The sequence below is a fragment of the Micropterus salmoides genome, unplaced genomic scaffold (genome assembly GCF_014851395.1).
Source record: "Micropterus salmoides isolate LMB-PRFRI ecotype aquatic unplaced genomic scaffold, ASM1485139v1 Ms_hic_scaffold_8, whole genome shotgun sequence".
Lineage (NCBI taxonomy): Eukaryota > Metazoa > Chordata > Actinopteri > Centrarchiformes > Centrarchidae > Micropterus > Micropterus salmoides.
Window position 1 is genome coordinate 30,963,636 of NW_024044570.1, and position 20,316 is coordinate 30,983,951.

A 20,316-nucleotide genomic window follows, 5' to 3' on the forward strand; every position below is an offset into this window, starting at 1 on the left:
AGGCTTTTGGTGCACCACTGGATTTTCTGACAAAATTCTTTGGTTGTCAGTTTGCATCATTGTTGAGGTTAAGTTTTGTAGTTGTATTTTATTGCAGGCTTTATATAATAGCCTCTGCATTCATGTTTTTATTAGCATTTAAAGCTTCTGAGACACACCATGATTTTCCTTTTTGGGCAATGTCAGATAATATTATCTCCTTTTTTTACTTATGAGTTTCAAAAATCAGGCCTCAGTAAGTTTTAAAGTGTTTCCCAAATAGCCCTTGAATGTTATTTAAATGAATGTCGATATTTGGGCCTATTTAAAGTTAAATATGTAATCTTATGGACAATTAAACTTTTTAAGCCTGATACTCTTTAATTAAAATCCATTCTCAAGGAACAACTCGACAGGAGATAAACTGTACATCCATTAGAAACAAATTTTAAATGGATGTCAGCTTTTGTTTTGTGTAGCAGTCCAGGTTTGTTAACAGCAACTCAAAGGGATGGGGGAAGTGTTTTGTTATGCTGCCTCATTTCATTCACAAGAGGGGAAAACACACAATGCCTTGCAGTGCAGGCTCAGCAATATCATTCTACTTGTTTCTTCAGTCATTTTCATTATGCACATGGGAGAAAGACATCATGCAGCAAATAAAGCTGTCTGAGTCAGTCCTACAGCAAAAACATTATTTCTATCATCTTCTTGATTCCAGTACACACTAAGCAATATGTTTGCAGGGAAAGAATCAGAAGTTGTAGTTTCTGGTGTTAATTTGCTCAACACAGACAACCAGAATCAAACTCAGAGTCCAGTTTTAATGTTTTTTTAAGCTATAGCTTTAAATTGTGTGCCATCTTGCTCTTGTTGTGATTGCATCCATCGTTAATCCTTTATATGCTTATGCCAGTGTATTGAAGGCAAGGGAGCAGTTTAAAGCTGGGAGGCCTTGATAAAGTTAAGCAGTTGGTATGCGGAAGGTCATCACAACGGAAAGTACTCAGGAGATGTAACTTTGAGAGAATGACACAGTGCTGCACAGCTCTGATGCAGAAATATTCAGAATGTAATTCTGTTCATTAAGGCATAAACACCACTAGCAGCAATTCTTAAAAAAATCATGTTCATACAATGTCAAAACTTTTATCTTAAGACATTTTATTATTATTTCAATTGACAGTATCAGCCGAAAAACAAACATTGAAAATGAAAATCGTTTCATGGTAATGGAACGAGAGGTCTTAAAGACATATCGCGGTGGAAAAATCAATACCAGTTCCATCACAGACTGAAAATTAGATCAAATTAAACACAGCTGTCTGCAATTTTATTTGACTATATATTGTATCTAATGCAAAGTTGAAAGAGCAAAGGGAAGGAGGAGTCAATGAAGCCGGGGTCAGGGTTCAGGTCAACAAGTCAAAAGGTAATTTCAATGGAATAATGGGTTCGGGCTTTTGGTCAGGCGTTGCAAGTCAGGCACAGCATGGACAGCAGGGACGGGGATTTGGTCAGAAATGGACATGGGGGAGAGTTGAGAAGGTGAAAAGTTGAGGTTTCAGAAGGGTCATGTTTAGGGTTGAGAAGTCAGGTTGTAGAGATTAAGGGTTTATGGAAAGAGCTGTTGTCAGAGCTGTCAGTGCAATGATCATTCATTCTGAATTTGTAACTTTGGGGGGGGGGGGCATGATGGGGGGGTGTCGGGCACATGCACCTGGTATATGTTGCCAGGCAGCTGGAAGTGGGTGTGGTCTTGGGAGAGCGGGGCAGGGCAGGCAGAGAAAATTATGATATGCAACAGGAGAAGAGGGAGAGTCACACAATTGGTTCCCTGCAGAGGACAATTTCCAGCTCGCCACGGTAGAGCTTCCCTCCGTCAGACAGACTCATGATGCTCTGCTTATAGCCCGACAGGTTCTTCAAGTCCACCTCCTGAACCAGAGAAAGGGAGGTTTGACAGAGTCACTAAAGTTGAGGAGGTCAATCAGTGACATTAATCAAGTAAAAATACCAAAGCTTTATTTGGATCAAAACTTACCCTAAGCTAGCTAAATTCAACCAGTATTGTCCTGGACAGTACATTTTTCTGCCAAACTCATTGTTGTGTAGGATGTTTAGGCCTCGTGGAGGAAGCATGGCGTAAAAAGCCCTGGAGAACTTCATCTACAGATATTGATATGTTTTTGACTATACATGCTAATTTAATTTACAAAGAACCTTAACTGCGCACCTGTCAAGCTTTCTTTTACCACACAACACATACACAGTTGACACTGATAACAGTGATAGATTCCCCACATTTTTGAAACAATAGGTCCTTCATTTCAGACAGGGGTCTGAAATCACCATCTCTGGCTTTTAAAATGAAAGCCATGTGCAATTCCTCGTTACACATATTATAATGCTAAAATACTGGGATTTTTCTGACAACTTTGATTGGCTAGTACGCATTGCCTTCATTAGTTAGGTTTGTTAAAAAATAACACAATTGCGTTGTAGTTGTGTGTGATTTAATGTTCCCCTCACATTGTCAACTAAACTAAACATCCGCTGTCACATGGAATATGTTCAATTAGAAATCTGTGTTACTGATTTTAGTCCCTGCTAACAAGCATCTTGTCCTGTATTACTTTTCTGGCCTCAACTCCTGACAACTAGACAGAGGACTTTAGTGATTTCACACCAACCTTAGACACAAAAATGCCCCTACATCATAACCTAAGGTTATGCCCCTGGTTTTACAACCTTTCTTACACCAATACACATATCCTGAATCTAGATAAGAAGCTGTTAATACACTTGGATCATTTGGTGGCCTCAATAAAGCTTTTGGAGCCAGAAACCAGAGCAGTCAAAATTACTCATTGCATGCTTGTTCACTTGGCATGTTTGCTACTTCTATTATTGTATCTGTACCATCCAAGTTATGTAGGTGCTCTGCGAAGAGTTGTGTTTAAAATAAAGTTTTTAGGTATCTTTCTGTTTTGTTTGTTTCTGTTCTGATACACGGTAGGTATATAGAGAATGCACAGGAAGTGAACTGCTGAGAGGAGCAGAAATGATCAGAGAGAAATGGTATCAGGTGCCAGAAGTCACAAGCCAGGCCACAGTCTGGTATACAAATTTCTGTAAACTTTTACCAAAGCTCCTATCTCACCTTCTTGTTTTTCTGGTAAAGGTCTCGTAGCAGGGCATCCAACTCCTGCTCATCAATGTAGCCATTCCCATCCTGAAAGAAGTTGAAACAAATGTTATTTTCATCTCCAAACATTCAGAAAGGAAAGGACTGATCTGGAGACAGCAAGCAAACTTCAAAACACACTGCACCCTTTTAGACTATAGCTCAACAATATGTAGCTGCCTATTATATCAGATTTTTATTTATTTATCCTGCCTTCCTTTCTAACCAGCATGGACCAGCTATGTTTAGATTTTGAGCTTCCTGATTTCTGTACCCTGCTCTGCTGCTCAACTTCATTCAATATTTTATGGCAGCCATCATGAATGCACAAGCCAAATGGCCCTTCATGAATGATGATTTAAAAAAGACTTCCCATTCTCAACTCTGTAAAGGGGGTTAGCTGTAAAGTCAATATGGAGCCACTTTGCTAATTAACAATGTCTTATGTCTCACAGTAGTGTTTAGAGTTTGGGGCCAAAAAATAAGTCCAAATTGCTGGAAATTTTCCCTTGGCAACAGGCACAAAACCATGTTCTGTTCATCTAGGCTTGGTCTCCGAATGAATTCAGAGCTGAGTGGCTTGCCAGTCTTATTTTTACTTTGGGAGATGCCCTTTGATGTTTACAAAGCCAGCCTGAAGTGTCCTAGATCTTGGGAATAAATGTGAATTCTATTTATTCTCTCTTGATGAAAGACCAGCAAGTTATGGGAAAGCAACATCAGGTATCGGTCGGTCTGTCTAATTTGCGTGCCATCTTGCATTTCAGACATTTTCAAGGCATCGCACTGTTTAGGGCTGTGGCACTATGAGCCACGTTAGTGTTCAGCTGACCGGCCACACTTTGCCCCGCTCACGATATCTCAGCACTCTCAGCACCAGTGACAGCAGCTGCCTGTGTTTCAGCTGCAGGGGCTGAGCGCATAACAAAATGATGAAACTAATTACACACATAAATGGTAGTGCTCCATTCGTGGAGAGACTCTGCATGAGAGCTATTCAATTACTAATTCAGTTGGGCCAAATTTTAAAACCAGGACATGGAGGTGGGCCGGACATTTTCTCACGAGTTGGGATTGGTATCCTCCTTATTGTTTCAGTTCCTTGTTTATGTTTTTATCAGTTCTTTTTTATTACTAAATTATTGCCTTTAAAATATATATTATTTAAAAAAAAATTTATATATTTTTTATTAACTAAATGTTGTTTTTAGAGCAGTAACAGGATTTTCAACAGCAAAGTTACTAATATCTCACTATAAACAAATATTAACAAACTAAAATATTAGTAAAATAAATCATATTCCTGACATCAAGCGTGTTTGGAAATATTGATGATCTGGGTCCCTATCATTCCTTTCTATTGTCCTCCTCCTGCTGCTGCTGTTGGTAGAGAGGAGCTGGTTAGTCTCAGCCAGCAGCTGACCATATTTTAATGTACATGGCAAACTAAACTAAACAGTTACTAAAGACAGGCAGCTTTCACTTTAGCTTGTTTGTAACAATAAGGTATTAGCTGAACTTGCGCTGTGACCAACACACAGCTGTGGTGGATAAGAGACTGAGCACATTAAAATATTCTATCCTACATGTTATTAAACAGGTGCGTTGGTAAAGTATTGGCTTTTTACTCACGACGGTTTTATTGCACCATGTACTTACACTCTCTCGCTGATCAGCTGGCTGCCCACTGTGTGTGTGTGTGTGTGTGTGTGTGTGTGTGTGTGCTCTGCAGAGAAACACAGGAGGGGAGAGGCTGCAGGTCGGACAGTTAGTGTTGAGCCTTTATATTGGCGGTGATCGGTACAGCGCATGTGAAACTCTGAGATGAGAAGGAAACGAAATAGCTCACTCGTTAGTTATTTCCATTCACTATTACTTTTACTTTTCTGTCGTATATCAGATTATGTATGCTGGGCCACATGGAGGTTTCTTTGGGGCCGGATGTGGCCCGCAGGCCGCCAATTGAATAGGGCAGCTCTACGTGAATTGGCCGCAGTGGCTCATCTATAATTAATGTCTGCATGTGAGCTAGAGAGAGTGCTAGCCATCAGTCCAACCCGAGACATGAACATGCACGAAAGCTCCACCCCGAAAAGTGCAAATTAATATGATTTTTACTGTAGGCCTATATTTTTGTCCTCTATTAGTTTTTGATCTGAATTCTACCTGCGCCTGCTGACATACCTAAAACAAACCTATCCCCATCCATTGGAAGATACTGAATTGTCTCTTTCCAAAAGACCAATCACTGATGACTGATACAACATCTGAGACCACTGCCACCAATTTAAATTGTTAAAACCATATAAATACAGAGGAAGCATGTTTTTTCTTTTCACTCAAGCAATTGTAATATCCCTGCTGGATAGTATATTTGGTATACTACATATGTTAATTAACACAACACAAATTAAGCAGCATATAGCAGAATACAGAAGCATTTAGCACATAAGAGCTAGACCAGTGATTCCCAACCAGGGGTACTCGTACCCCAGGGGGTACTTCTGCAGTTGCTAGATGTGAATACAAAAATATATCCACATATTGAAGCAGCTGTAACAACTGAACACCGCTGTACTTGTTGCAATTATGTAAGTGTGCATGAAAACTAGTTAGCAAGCACATAAGTCTAAACAGGTAAAGGTAATGGATAAATGGTTTTAACTAAATTGCTAACAAATAATAAATGAATAGATTAGTTGACGGCTATTACAATATAATATTTTGTGACAGTAAACTCCCAAATAGCTTTGGGCTGTGGACAAAACAAGAAAACTGAGGACGTCATTGTGGGCTTTAGAAAAAAAGCATCCACATTTGTCACCATTTTCGGACCAACAACTAATTAGTTAATCGAGAAAATAATCTACAATGAAAACAATCGTTAGTTGCAGCACTACAAATGATTAGCCAAAAGTAATGGTCAAATGGTTGGATCATCAACTTCATATGGTAGTAGTTGAGCTGACCAAACCAACCTTAATAGTGACACTTAAATTGTATGGAAAAAAAAATATATACATATATATATATATATATATATATATATATATATATATATAATATATAGTGTTATACATTTCGTACACGATAAGTGTGATTGATGAAGGGGTACGTGAGTTCAATTGACAGGGCTGTGGGGGTACCTTACACCAAAAAGGTTGGGAACCACTGAACTAGACTACTGGTGCTGTGCCACATCAAACTGAGTTGTTTCTTTCCGTAAATATTGAGTCAGCCTTCTCATAGCTAGATTATGGCTGGTCCCTCAGGCTGACAAAAACTCCCAAGATGTCATAAATTAGAAACATTACATCACAGATGTACAAGGTGGAGCTTTCTACCCTGTAACTCTGCCCTGCTCTAGTCTGTCTTGTATCATATCACTGTAGTCCCTCCCAACTAATCTGCTGCTAATGTGGAAAATGTGACCATTATTAAGTGAACCACTGCTCAACCACCCTGAGCTGTTTACTAAGGAACAGGTGTGCAAAGCCTAACTCATTTCCCTAGGTAGTAGTGGAGCGCCCTAGGTACAACCAAGGAATTTGCATATTCATGGTTTTAACAAAATCGGAAATGCCAAAACAAATAGCGCTGAGTCATCCTGACAACTTGAAAGTCTAGTCTATGTTTTTTTACTCTAGTGCAATTTGTTCATATTTTACAATGTAAATCTCCTCCCTGTGTTAGCATATTAGCTTAGAGTACACTCTTAAGCAGACACAAACCTACCTGACTAGGTGTCCCTCTGAGTCCCACCACTTTTCAAGCTAGCTTCTACTCCACTAGCCTCGGCTAATTCTAACTAAGATAAAATAATTATTCCTTTAGCATTAGGTTATAGCCATCTAATGTTTATATACTTTTCCCATGACTAAGAATCAAGGGCGACGTAGTTGTTCCAAACAACCTAACTTTTGCTAAATGTTTCTAATTAAATATAAATGATAAAGTGTTCAAATTGTTCACACATTGTAGTACATACCAATTTAGCTCAGAATACGTAGACAGAATATCCCAGGAACAACCCATTTTTTCAGGCAAATGAATCAAACGGTTTATGCCAAAAATACACTGACAACTGAAAGCTAGTGGAAGAGACGCTATCCCAGACGTGAGGCCAGACCTCAACTGTGTGTTTGGGAGTGTGTGGAAAGTAGTTTATTACCAACTTGAATAAAACATCACCTACCTTGTCATAGAATGTGAAGATGGCATTGAATTGCTCAGTGGTCAACTTGACACCCTGTAAAAACAAGGTTTGATTTTGATTACCAGGCTACAAATTTCCAAAAAGTTACAGTAAGACAAGGCAAGGCAAGCCAAGTTTATTTGTGTAGCACATTTCAACAACAAGGTAATTCAAAGTGCTTTAAATAAAACATAAAAGCAACAGGGAAATATAAAAAAGTTTAAAAGTTAAATAGAAAATAAAAACACGCAGGTCTCCCACCTTTACTTATTTTACTCCTTTAATTCCCCATCTCCCACTCTATCCCCCCTTTAGTTACTTAGGGACTCTAACCCTAAGGGGACTCTAACACTTTAACATTAGGGACTCTAACCCTAAAGGCACTCTAATCCTTCCTTAAATACAGTCGTCACTGTAAATCCAGATTGTCCACGCTACAAACTCTGGTAAAAGCGGTTGACAGCGGGACCCTGTCAACAAGTTACATAGGGACTCTAACCCTAAGGGGACTCTAACCCTAAGGGGACTCTAACCCTTTAAGACAAAACTCAAACACATATTATCATAAATATTTAAAAACAGTTACATTTATTGTGTGTCTTTTTGCAAGAACATTTCTTTCTGCATCATTTTTGTTCCCTACCTCAAATTTGAGTAAGAAATTCTCCTGAACAGGGAGAAGCCTGCGGGAGAGAAGGACTTCATTAGTGGACACAATAGTTGTTCAATGAATCTACATCAATGTGCAATGTGTTACAACATTTATATAGTGAACAGAAGTAACTAAAATTGCACATTACCTTGCCATCTCTGATAGACCCAACTTCCCATCTCCATTCAGATCAAACATCCTGAGCTGCAAAGTGGAAGCAGAACAGAGATAGGAAGGGACAGAGGAGAGAGAATGAAAGAAAGTTTTTTTTATAGGTATATGTTGTCAAGATGAAGGCAAATGTGGTCCCTTGATATTCATTGACTGAGAAATACAATGGATGGCCATAAAGTAAAGAGGACCAGTGCAGGGACTGCCTTTACAATTTGCCTCAACCATTTCAGCTAATGCAGTCGATGGTGAAGTTTTACAGAATAATAACTTCGCTTTTTTAGGTCAGTTGTTTCATCAGGAGGAAAGAATAAAAAAAACTGTCAAAATTCAGATTTTCTCCAGCATTCATGTCATTATTTAATCTGGATTATTTGGCAACACTTACACCCACATGTTTTTAATGAGTACTAAAGGTATCAAGAAACAATTATGACCAAGTTTATCTATGAGCATGTTGAGGAAACTGCTTCAGCAAATCAGGTTAATGTCAGCTCTGGGGCTTCCAGGAAGAAGCAGATGTTGGCACATCTGGGCTACAAACACACAACCTGCAGGACATGATGGGTCACAACCACTCAGCTGCACAACGCTGCTGCCACCAACCATATAGGTCTCTCAGGTCCTCCAGGGCAGATGGATAATAGACATCCATAAAGTCTGGCTCACTGTGTTGCTGCAGGGTTCATTGGTGTTGCCAAGAATTTACTTTTTATGTTATTGTATTTCTTATAACTTTGAGAGACTCTGATGCAAAATCAGTATCGAAATAATGTTTTCTCACAATTTCCTTCCCTCAGTTTATGTTACTGAAAACATTTTCTGAGCTGAGAGATGACCTCTCATCTCAGAAAATGGAGAACAGTGCCTTCTTGCAACGGCAACTTTTGGATGAGGACATAAAATCTGGGTTAAACTGAACGGGTCCCTTTTAAAAATCTGTGTATTTTTGATGAAAATCAATAAAAATGAAAACGATGAGTCTTATGTTCCTCATACTGAGCACAAAGTTTAGCCCAACAGAATTGTCATAACTGTCCAATTACACTGTGTGCGTGAGATTCTTCATTGCATGTGAGTGAGCCTTACTATGGTCTGTGTGTACTCCTGGAGCTTCTGGTCATCGTAGTGTCTGTTAGCCTTCTCCAGCAGGTCTGACAGAAAGCCCTGAGGACAGAGACACACCATTGAAAAAACAACTATGCAGGACTTTTATTTAATCAAATACATAGCTGAGGATTAAAAAAAAACACTGTAAATTTGGCCATAATCGTTGGGAAGAGAAAGAACTGAAATAGAACTACAAAGTTTTTATTTAAATAAAAATAATGCAACAAGTAATAACATTAGCATGAACTCAAGTATCCAAAGTAAAAGTAATGATAGTGGAGTGATATTTTAGGGGTTGAGGTTAGATTCTTCAGTTTTCTTGATTTCCATGTTTCTAGATTAATTAACGAAGAAAAAATGAAACCAATGAAGATTAAGAGAAAAGGTTAAAATAATGAAATAGAAAGTAGAGGAAATGAATAGATGCAAAGAAAGGAAATTTAAAAAAATTATGATATCAATGGAATTTTATGAATGTATCTTGTTTTTTGAATTTAATTCCTGATCTGCAAAGTAAAGAGTACTACAGCCTGTACAGTAAATGTTCTGCAGTAAAAAGCGCATTTCCCTCTCATGCAGTAAAAATGTAAAGTATTTTAAAATGAAGGTAGCATTAGCTCAACTCTATTACAGCTCTTGAGTCGATTTCCTCATTTATTGTTGCCCTCTGCTCACAGTCATGAGGTGAGACGTGTCTGCTGCCTGCGATCTCATCTGCATTTTTCCAAAGCTTTCAAAAAGCCACACCTGAGTAACTCATCTGCACCTGGTCAGCTGGAAGAAATGTGATCCCAAGACAACCCAAGCAGCCTAATTTGTATTTGATGCGTAATCGCCGACCCCATTCATGTTCTACTCCCCAGGGTGGAGCACTTTCTTTTATATAATTTGACACAAAGCTTCCAAGAGGTGTTGAAGTGAATAATATTCGTACAATTTGTAAAGCTATTTGCGTCTGAATCCTCACCTGAAAAAAACACTCATGGTCAGTGGGGAATTTCCCGTGCAGCAGCAACTGAACTCTCCTCTACACGCCCATATGCTCACATGTATCAACAAAAAAGGTGAATCACACTGAAAATCCAAAGTGCTGAACATTTTGAAATTTTGAGTATTTTGAGTGCAAGTGTTTAGCTAATATGTCACTTGATAGCAGTGTAAATATTACAGCTTCGGCCATGTTTAGCATATCAGTTATTATTATTATTATTATTATTCTTACTTAGAAGTTGTTTTTTTGTTGTTTGTTTTTTTTTACAGATGTTTAGGCACCTTAAGACAATAGTTCAACATTTCTGGAAATATGCTGTCTTGCTGAGAGTTAGCTGAGAAGATTGATACCATTTTGATTTCCCGGAGTCATGTCATCACCATGAGTTTGGCAGGAATCTAGCTGAGGTGGTGGCAGGCATCTCTCCCTGCTTCCGGTCTTTATGCTAAGCTAAGCTAATTATCTGCTGGCTCCAGCTTCATATTTATCGCACACTACAGGCAAGAGAGTGCTTACTCTCGGCAAGAAAGTGAATAATTTGCCAAAATGTTGAACTATTCCATTAAGCACACCAAATCAGTATCATAATAGGGTTGTTAAGCATAACACAAAAAAAATGAGGATTGTTTTTCCCTCTTTCTTTGCTTTCTTTTTATTGATGCAAAACAATGAAGCATCTAGGAGGTGACATAAATAGAAAAATGCATACAAGTTAAGACACTTTTTCTTAAAATTTTTAAAGGTATGGGAAATACATCAAAGGGAGCACAAAAACAGAAAAACATGACTATTACAGTGGTATAAATATATGTAAATATTTAAATAAAATGTAAATGATTAAAGGAAAAGACAGTGAATATGGGTTAAGTAGCTACTTAAGTTGCTACTTCAGTGGCTACTGCTGTGTGATAATTACAGTTTAGGGTAGGTGCTCTGTTGGTGAGCATGTGTGTGTGTTGATGTGCATTTGAATGTGCGTGGAGGGAAAAGAAAGACAAAAACACAAAACATAATAAGAAGAAGTATAACCAAGTAAGCAGATGATTAAATAATCGTATAAATAATAATATTTGTAAGGCTTTTCAGGTTAAACTATCCTTTGGGATGCAAATGTAGATATCATAAATGTTACATAAAAGCAATTAACAAGAATAAGTTGCCTTTATCACTGAATCATATATATATATAAACATACATATTTACAACATACCTTCAATTCATTTGCTTCAATGTAGCCACTGCGATCTGTATCATATCGCCGCCATGCCTACAAGAAATCAACAAAACAAAATAAACATTGGATTGAAAGCAGTTTTTCAGCACCAACGCAAAGAAACTCTTCTCCAGAGTGATTTACATTTCTCCCCCCTACATAAATCCTCTCTGATGAAATTCCAGCTTGCTCTTTAACTACGCTATGTGTTTGATTTTTCTCTGATGCAGAGCAGAAATCGTTCAAGAGGGGAAGACCACAAAAGCCTGCACCATCACTGCAATCACACAGTTTTCAATACAATCCCATTCGCTCGCATACCGAGCAGAGGGCAAACAGAAAGAGAGAGAGAAATGGGAGGGAGAGAAAGTCATTTTAATGAATGTTTTAATCTAGCAGCTGTCCCTGTCCAAAGAAGGGCTCCTTATCAAAGATGGATGGCCTTCCCCTTTCTCGTGTCCCCTCTCCTCCTCCTCCTCCCCCTCTGCTCCTCCTCTCCTGCTCTGGGCTTTGCAGAGAGGAGCTACAGTGGTGTTATCCATTATATATGACTCTGAAAATAGAAGGTTCTGCTTCCTCATTCTAACCCTTTAAAAACCTCTCCACCCTCTCCCTCCTCCCTGCACCACCAACAAAGACTGATTAATCCTCCATCCTTGTTTATGTTCTCAAACTCTGGCTCTCCACTTCCCATCGACATTTCATTTACGTCCTCTCTGTTCCCTCTTTCTCTCGTTTGCCCTTTGTATCCCTCTCCACACCTTCTCTCTCATTCATGCTCCTTCTCTCATTTCATGATTCCTTTTCATGACACAGGAGACAAGGACAGCCTCTACCCCACATTAAATTGGTTTCTAATTGGCTCCATTCTTTCATTGCAGCAGATCTAACATGAAATCTGCCATTTTCTTATCTTCTGAAGGTATTTTGTGGAATAAATGATTTCCTTTTTCTAGTACCTTTCAGCACTCTCTGCTGAAGGCTTTCTGTTACTTCTACAATTATTAATTATTCATAATTCTCAGCAGCACCAAACGAGTATGAGGGAAAATCCTGTGACTGAAGTTTGTTTATACCGTACTTGGAAATTTCCTACATAAACGTTTCTTAAACACACAGCTTGGCTGTTATACAGTAACAGGACAGACATTGCTATTTTTTCAGAGGTTTTACTAGAAACTAGTCACATGCAATTAATTTTGTGCGTTGCTAACGTCTGCCTGCTCGTTAGCTAAAGAGGTGCTTTGCTAACCCATCACTGTCTTGTTGTTAACACATCTGACTTTGATGTTGCTGTTACAATCGTTAAATAAATCTTAAAATATGTCGTTATAGACCACTTGACAATATTTTAGTGGGCTAGTTTCCAGAGGGGTAACCGCTCCTTGTTTGCTGCCACTAATTTGGTTCACTTCTGATTCATTAGTTAGTTGTTGTTGTTTTCTGTTCCGGAGTAGCCTCGGTAAAGCTGGTTCAAAGATACAGCTAAGTGCCTGATGTTTTTCTGTAAAGTTACCACAGATTTTCACACGTGTTATTCAGTATCTAGTATCTCATATAAGTGACAATGCCCTCTGTTAATGCCACTGGGACGGGGGTTTCCAAGTCTGCCAATGGTGATTTTGGGGTGAAACAGGCTTCTTCAGGCAAATGTGCCCTGGGGTCAATCTGATACAATTGCATGGCTGTTTATTTCTTCCTATTTCATACTGATTTTACGCATCAAGTTTTTATATTTATTTTCTCTTCTGTAGACCTTCAACTATAACACAGTGAACTAATCCATGAAATTAGCTGGTAGGATTGAGTACATGCAGGCTGTCTTCCATCCATGGAAGGACTGACTCTGGTCTATAATGTATGGTTGGTTAAGTAAGTATGTCCCGACTAATGGCATTTCTTAGTGAACAAGAAGCTTTTGTACAAAAAGTACTGCAAAGAAAAATAACAAATAACAGAGGTCATCTAGAGAAGACAGCTTTGCATTACCCTTACAAACACACACACACACACACACACATATAAACACACTCTTACCGCCATGAACTCAGCACTGGAGCTGACAAACTGTCTGAAGCAAAGCAAGAAGTTCTCTTCAGTTGGGAGAATCTGGGCCAGCTAAAGACAGCAATGACAAGAAAATGGTGAGAGTGGTGATAACATAAGGTTGATATGCCGGGGAGCTTTTTGTCTGCAAGCCTCAAATGGGTGACTCTGACGTAAATAATAGAGAGCCATGACCTCAGAAGTTGGGCTATGCTTAGAAGTTTGAATAAAAAAAATAAATCATGTCTGCGTATGTTCAGACGAAGTCTCTGCACCTGATTTTCCAACATTTGAACCTTAAACTCATTTGCTGATTTTCCATGCGGGCGGTGGATTATTGATATTGCAGAAGCCCCATTTGCATCTCTTTCAAGTCATGCTCCGAAAATGGAAAAATCAAGAGAAAGCAATATCCCAAACTGACGCTCCATAGAGACTATAATAAAGACTGTATTTATGCATTGATCGGAGTATTGACCAGGCCTCTGAAGCCTCTCGCTTGTGATGTAATGTACTCCTCTGGCTTTGAGAATTATCCTTTTCTTTGTACAATTTTTTCTCACCCTCCATCAAAAGTAGTCAAATCAAACCTTTTCTACACTTTTTCTTGGGCCTGAGCCACATTTCAATGAGTATTGTGAATGCACATCAAAAAACCTCTGTCAGGGCACTAGCCCAAGTAGAACAGCTCTGTTGAATAATTTTATTGTACCAAAAAGTCGGTCATACTTGTTTTTCTTCTTTTCCAAATTTTAAAGAGATATTCACTTTCCTGCTGAGAGTTATAGAAGCTTGACAGCACTCTCATGTCTTTGTGATAATTATGAAGCTACAGCCAGCAGCTGGTTAATTTAGCTTAGCAAAAGACTGGAAGTTTCATACGTATGACAGTGATATTAATCTCCTCATCTTACTCCCAGCAATAAAGTTAATAAGTACATTTCCCATAATACCAAAGTATTAGATTTTGGAAGATAGCTGTTTCTCTTGATTAAAGTCGTTATGCTAAGACAAGCTAGCTGGCCGCTGGCTGTGGCTACATAAATGAGAATGGTATCAGTTTTCTCATCAAACTCTTGGCAAGAAAGCGTAAATGACAAACTACTCCTTTAATGAAATTGACAGATTTCCAAGCATAATACAAGAAGCACCTTCAAGGCCTTACCTCTGACATCTCAATCCGCCCATCTTTGTTCTTGTCAAACTTCTGCATGAACTCCTTCATCTTTTCTCTGAATGTGGGGTTTGACGGGTCCTAGAAAACATTTGTACTCAATACAAGTGAAACCTGAGTGGTCAGTATGTGTGGCTTCGTATAATCTCTAGTTTCTGAACTCACCACCCCTGCTCCTCTTCGGGCCATCTCCAACTCCCTGAAGAAGTTCTCCAGCTCCTTCCCCTCAATATAGCCATTACCTGGGATACAGACAGACCATGATGGCATGTTATGCAAAACACCCAGTGCAGATGTGGTCACAGTGTCACAGAGTCAAACAGATCTCAGCATGGCTTCGGTATTGATTCAAACAGGAGCCGTTTAACAGTAACTCGCTTCTCTTCCTCTGGCTCAATAGTTTAGGCTATTGACTGACAAGATGTAAACTGATCTCTCCTCAAAGACTGTGTTCACAGGGTGGTACACAAGGAGAAAACTATATATGGAAAATTGCTTCTCTAGGATTTTGAAGGTGATGATCCACCGGCAGCTTCTTTTATTCCACATAGATCAATACTGCCTTCAGCAGGGAGTTTGGCAAATGGGACGAATCAATATGCATAACAGTGCACTGTGACAGTTTGTACCTGAATTAGTTTTCTTAAGATTATTTTGTCAAGAGGAACTGAAGCTTGGTACTATCCTGTAGACTTTGTTTTACTGCGTGCTATCAATCATTTTGACAGGTTAAGTGTCACTTTTGTCAAACGGTGCTTATCCTGAGACATTTCTTCAGATTCTGTCATGACAAATTTAGCTTGTGGACAATAAAGTTGGTTTTCTCTATATCGTACCTTATTTTATCCTTACTACTGGTGTTCTGTTGCCCTGACAGTACCTATTTAGAGGACGTATGAGTATGCCTGCTTCACCCAGGTAGTCTCTGAATCTGTGCCAATATTCTATCAACAAGAATGCTGAATGGCTGGACAGATGGCTCCAAACGATGTGACTAGCTGCTTCAATAAAACCCTGGAAGGAAGAGCTGCCTCATTAAACACTAACAAAGATTATTATGCCATCCACTTCCTCTCCTCTCCCTCTAACTCGCCGTCTCTCTCTGTCATCTCCTATCTAACTCCCTCTCTCTATCCAACCAACATCTTAACATCTTTGTTCTATCCATGGAAATTTTTGTGTGCAATGTATGTGTGTGTGTTTGGGGGGGGGGGGGGGCATGCATGCGATCCTTAGTGATGTTATCAAAACTCATGAATACAAGCTCTGCTGTTTCAATAAGTGGGACAGTAAAATGCCTCGCTGCTATCAAGCCTCCCTCCTGTGGGTCTTATTGACATTTAGCACTCTGGAGAGAAATGGCCTGCTCGATAATTAAACATAGTAAGATGTGATTAACTACAAGGCGAATGGCATAAAATGACAATAAAAACAGATTTATGAATAGATTATGCCGGAGTGCAGACATACATTCAATAAATGCAGCACTAGATCCGTACCGTTAAATTTGTGCATAAGGGAGCATCTGTTTGTACTGTGCTTATTCAGACGTAGAAAGTTATTTCTTTTCCAAGCATCCTTTAAGCCACAACAATATGCTTCCAGTACCATATGTTTTTCTTCTATGAAATGCTATATATGCTACAGCCTAATTAGTGTATCTATCTTACAGGAAAAATTAAATAAGACACAGCCAGAGGATACAGTTTACAGCTGACTTCAACTGACTTCCAGATGATTCAATTTAAATGTCAAATAACTAGTTTTATGTGTCATAATGAAACTTACTTTCATATACTTTGGTCTTCCAGCACAAGCACTTAAAGCTTGCACCAGACAGCAAGATAAAAGGTTCACAAAGACCACTTTTTGCCCAAATACATACTCTTTGGGATTCAGCGTCATTACAGTCCCAGGAGACACTGGTAAAGACTCTGTACGCTTCTGGTTCTGATTCTAAAATTCAACCCCAATGTAGAAAAACTCTCAAAGTGGGGAGCTGTGCCAACTAAGTGCATTAAGTCTATATAAAAAAAAGCATTTGCCTTTCAAAGGAGAGTGCAGCCCTGTCTATTCAAATATTTTGTGTTGAGATCACAGTTGAGATCAGCAGGTCAACTCAACTCAGGAGGTGGTTTTACCTTCATATTCCGAATTTCCATATCTAGGTTAAGAAAAAATAATTGACAGCAAATGCTCTATAATTAGCAAAAGGAACTGCAGTTGTTTCCTTTTTCAGCTTTGAAGTGATCGAATTGAAAAGGCCTGACAGAGACAGCAGCGAAAGATGAGAGGGACACAGCGGAGGAGCTACGAGAGACGCAATCCAGATGAGACTTGATCCTGGGCCAACGGGGGAATATGTGGTTTCATCATCTCTGGGTGCATTGCCTCCTGTGTATTTGTATTTTTATCTGCAAATGATGTTTACTCAAATCTGAGCAAACAAATTAGCTCTCCTTTTCTTTCTGCCGAGCCAGAAGACACTCACAGTAATGAGAACACAAATCAAACCCAAATCTGTTGATGCGCACTGGCTGTATTTGATTTGCAAAGCTGATATGTAAAATACCTCTGCAGCAGGACCCACACCTGGGCGGTAGAACTGATATCCATATGCTCTAACCAGGCCAAAAGAGTAAAATCAATAACAGATATGACAACAACTGCACATTGGCTCATATGGAGCTCAGCTGCTGAGCCCCTCAGCAAAGCCCCACCCAACTCCTCCTTCCATCTCCACTTTCTTGCAACATGCACAACAAGAGATCTGAGATTTCTACAATAGCAACAAGATGTAGTTACGTTCTTTAGATTTTAAAATATAAAGGGAGTTTTCCATGCCACTGTCACCAAGTGCTTGCTCATAGTGGGAATTGTAGGGTCTCTGAAAATAATATTACAAATAGTACGCTGCTCTCTAAGAAATGTGCAAAGATAACTTCTGTTATGAACTGGCGCTATATATAAATATAATTGAAATTGCCCTGTGGAATGCATTTCAACATGTGTGCAGGCGTCAAAACAGATTGCACTAACAATGAATGCCCAGGAGGACATGTGTAAAACAAATAGGTGCAATACACTCGCCTTGTTTGCAGGTGTAGACTATCATGGACAAGAAGGTTGATTTAATAAAGCAAAACTCTCAAAGTTTTACAGGAAACAAAAAATTATCTCCACTGTGGACTTCTAATTCTACCCCGTGCTTTTCGAAAGGGTCTGATCTACACTTCCATCGGTTCACAGAGGAGTCTGCAGATCTTCAAGTGAAATGAAAATATGAACATTTCCATAATTTAACATGGGAGGCTTTCATGACAGCAGTCGCATGCCTGATGAATTTGCTGAAATAAAAAGTCAGACTGCCACACTGCAACACTGCCACATGTGCACAGAGATATTTGCAAGAAGAATAGATACTGATGAAGACTGAGTCTGAAGAAGAAACCAGACTGCATAAAGAGCACCACCATCTGACAGACTGTGCTTACTGATGGAACCTAAATAAGCCAGAGTCTGATTGGAAATCAATACCAATGCATGGAGCATCACTCAGAGCAATTTACTTAGGCAACATCCAAACTGTCAATGATTATAGCTGTCTGTAACCCACAGAAAACGCTAATTAAATGATGGCAAAATTACACTTCAGTTGCATGCATGGCAGGGCGTAGGCTTCTTCATGTAGCCTACCATGAGAGGACTTATCTGGGATCGCTCATAAAAAATGACAGATGAATAAAGGCTGCATCCACCTAAAATCTGATTTATTCGTCCTTTGATATGCGGCTTAAACACTTTACATATCATTTAGGGCTCATTGGATATATAAAAATCGTGTATATGTTAGTATGTTGTCTCTGTTACATACGTTAACGTATGCTTTCTTGAGAAACAATAAATCTACCTGTGCATTTAAATAAAATTTAAAAAAACCCTCAAAATTAAATAAAATAAAATAATTAGGCTACCACGTGATGTCGGGAGTGGCCGCATTAAAAATGCATTTGAAAAACGTCGAACTTTTAGAAAAATGATTGCAATAATTCGGCATATGCAAAATATATGGTCTGAGATCAGCTTCTCAACAATATAGGTAAAAGATGAAAATGTCCCGTTTTGGCTACTTCATTCATCCATCAAGCAGGAAACTTAGGAAGACAATGAATATTAGGCTATTACTAATTAAAGACCAAACAGTCCCGATAATATTCTTAAAGTATCACCGTAAAATTGAGTTTGCATAACCTTATATTGCAATACCGCTATTTTTTCTCTTCCTAAATCTTCTAATCTGTCGCTTTAATATCCCAAAACGACAAACTTTTGCTGTGATTTTATAGTCTGCTATTCTAAGCCTGATAACGGTTTTACTAGAAGGATGCATTCCTGCCTTTTTCGATTATTTGTAACCTTCCTTCGATTGGCTGTATTGCACAGCAGTGGTATATAATTCGGGATATTATTATGAGTTTGAAATAACTTTAGGAAGAGAAAAAAGTGTCCTACCGTCAGCGTCGAAATGTTTCCAAATGTCGAGGAACTGGGACGCGGTGACCTCGGCCAGGTGCAGGTGAGGAGGCTGCTGTGCTTTGTTTGCCATGATGCTCTCGACGGATGGTGCTGCAGGTCAGACGCCAGAAAAATCCGCAACCAACTTTTCTGTGTCTCTTGTTCAAACACACCCCACACTGTGGCCCCTGCGCGCCGCCCGCCGCTTTTTAACCCCGGCGCACGAGCGGCAGCACCGCTGCTCCGCCGCTGGGGGCGCATTGCCGCCGTCAACATCCATCTGAGTCAGCGTCCCTGTGTGTGTGTGTGTGTGTGTGTGTGTGTGTGTGTGTGTGTGTGTGTGCTTCCAAGCTTGATGTAGTTGTGTGATAGGACGTCTTGGGCACTGCAGTGGGCAGACTGTGTGTGTGTTTATGTGTGTGTGTGATGGAAAGATGAGAGAGATGCAGATAGAGGGCAGATTGTTTTGATGTTACATCATCATGCTTTACAGTAGATCCCATGAGTGTGTGTGTGTGTGTGTGTGTGTGTGTGTGTGTGTGTGTGTGTGTGTGTGTTTGATCCTGTAAATTCCCATATGTCTGTATGCACATGAAATGCATGTGTGTTTCCGTGTGTGTTCGTGTGTGGGTGTGTTCCTTCCTACATCTGTGTGTGTATCTAAGCATGCAGCTCCCTGAGCCTGTCTGCCAGTGTGTGAGGCTTCACAGACTTAATTAGAACTCACACACTAATCACATTTCCCACACTCCCTCCAGCCAGCAGTGATTAGCCCACATAATAAATGTTAATTCTGAAAAAACTGGGGAGAACAAGAACTTTTTCATTAATGGCTAGTCTACTGTGCAGAGGGGCCGGCAAAGCCACAGATCCTATTAGGGGAATGAGGATGAAAAAAATGTGCTCATATATATTTCTTCAACTCATTTACTGCAAGAGGTGATAATATTCAGGATGAAGTAATACGACTGTAATGAGCAGGAGGGCAAGTATCCCTAGAAGCATTGTCCTGCTGTAGGATGAAATCTGGAGACAGCTTTTCACACATGAAGAATATTAATAACATTTTTCAATTGACTCTCA

General features: G+C 39.3%; 1 protein-coding gene across 1 annotated transcript; it reads right to left on the bottom strand.

Moving 5' to 3' along the window:
* Nucleotides 1-1,122: 1,122 nt before the first annotated feature.
* Nucleotides 1,123-19,427, bottom strand: calb2a (calbindin 2a). Its single transcript, XM_038706891.1, has 11 exons — nucleotides 19,231-19,427; nucleotides 14,884-14,960; nucleotides 14,710-14,799; nucleotides 13,536-13,616; nucleotides 11,496-11,552; nucleotides 9,274-9,351; nucleotides 8,162-8,217; nucleotides 8,005-8,044; nucleotides 7,362-7,415; nucleotides 3,143-3,214; nucleotides 1,123-1,917 (listed from the first exon to the last, which is right to left on the bottom strand). Exons 1-11 carry the CDS (start codon nucleotides 19,322-19,324, stop codon nucleotides 1,801-1,803), a joined length of 816 nt encoding a protein of 271 aa, XP_038562819.1. The 5' UTR covers nucleotides 19,325-19,427; the 3' UTR covers nucleotides 1,123-1,800.
* Between the last annotated feature and the right edge of the window lie 889 nt (nucleotides 19,428-20,316).

Coding starts and splice junctions, on each gene's coding strand:
- calb2a (XM_038706891.1), bottom strand. CDS start 19,324: ATGGCAAACAAAGCACAGCAGCCTCCTCACCTGCACCTGGCCGAGGTC. Junction 9,352..11,495: donor TTGAAGCAAATGAATTGAAG/GTATGTTGTAAA, acceptor CTCTGTCCTCAG/GGCTTTCTGTCAGACCTGCT. Junction 1,918..3,142: donor TTTACCAGAAAAACAAGAAG/GTGAGATAGGAG, acceptor TCTCTGGTTCAG/GAGGTGGACTTGAAGAACCT.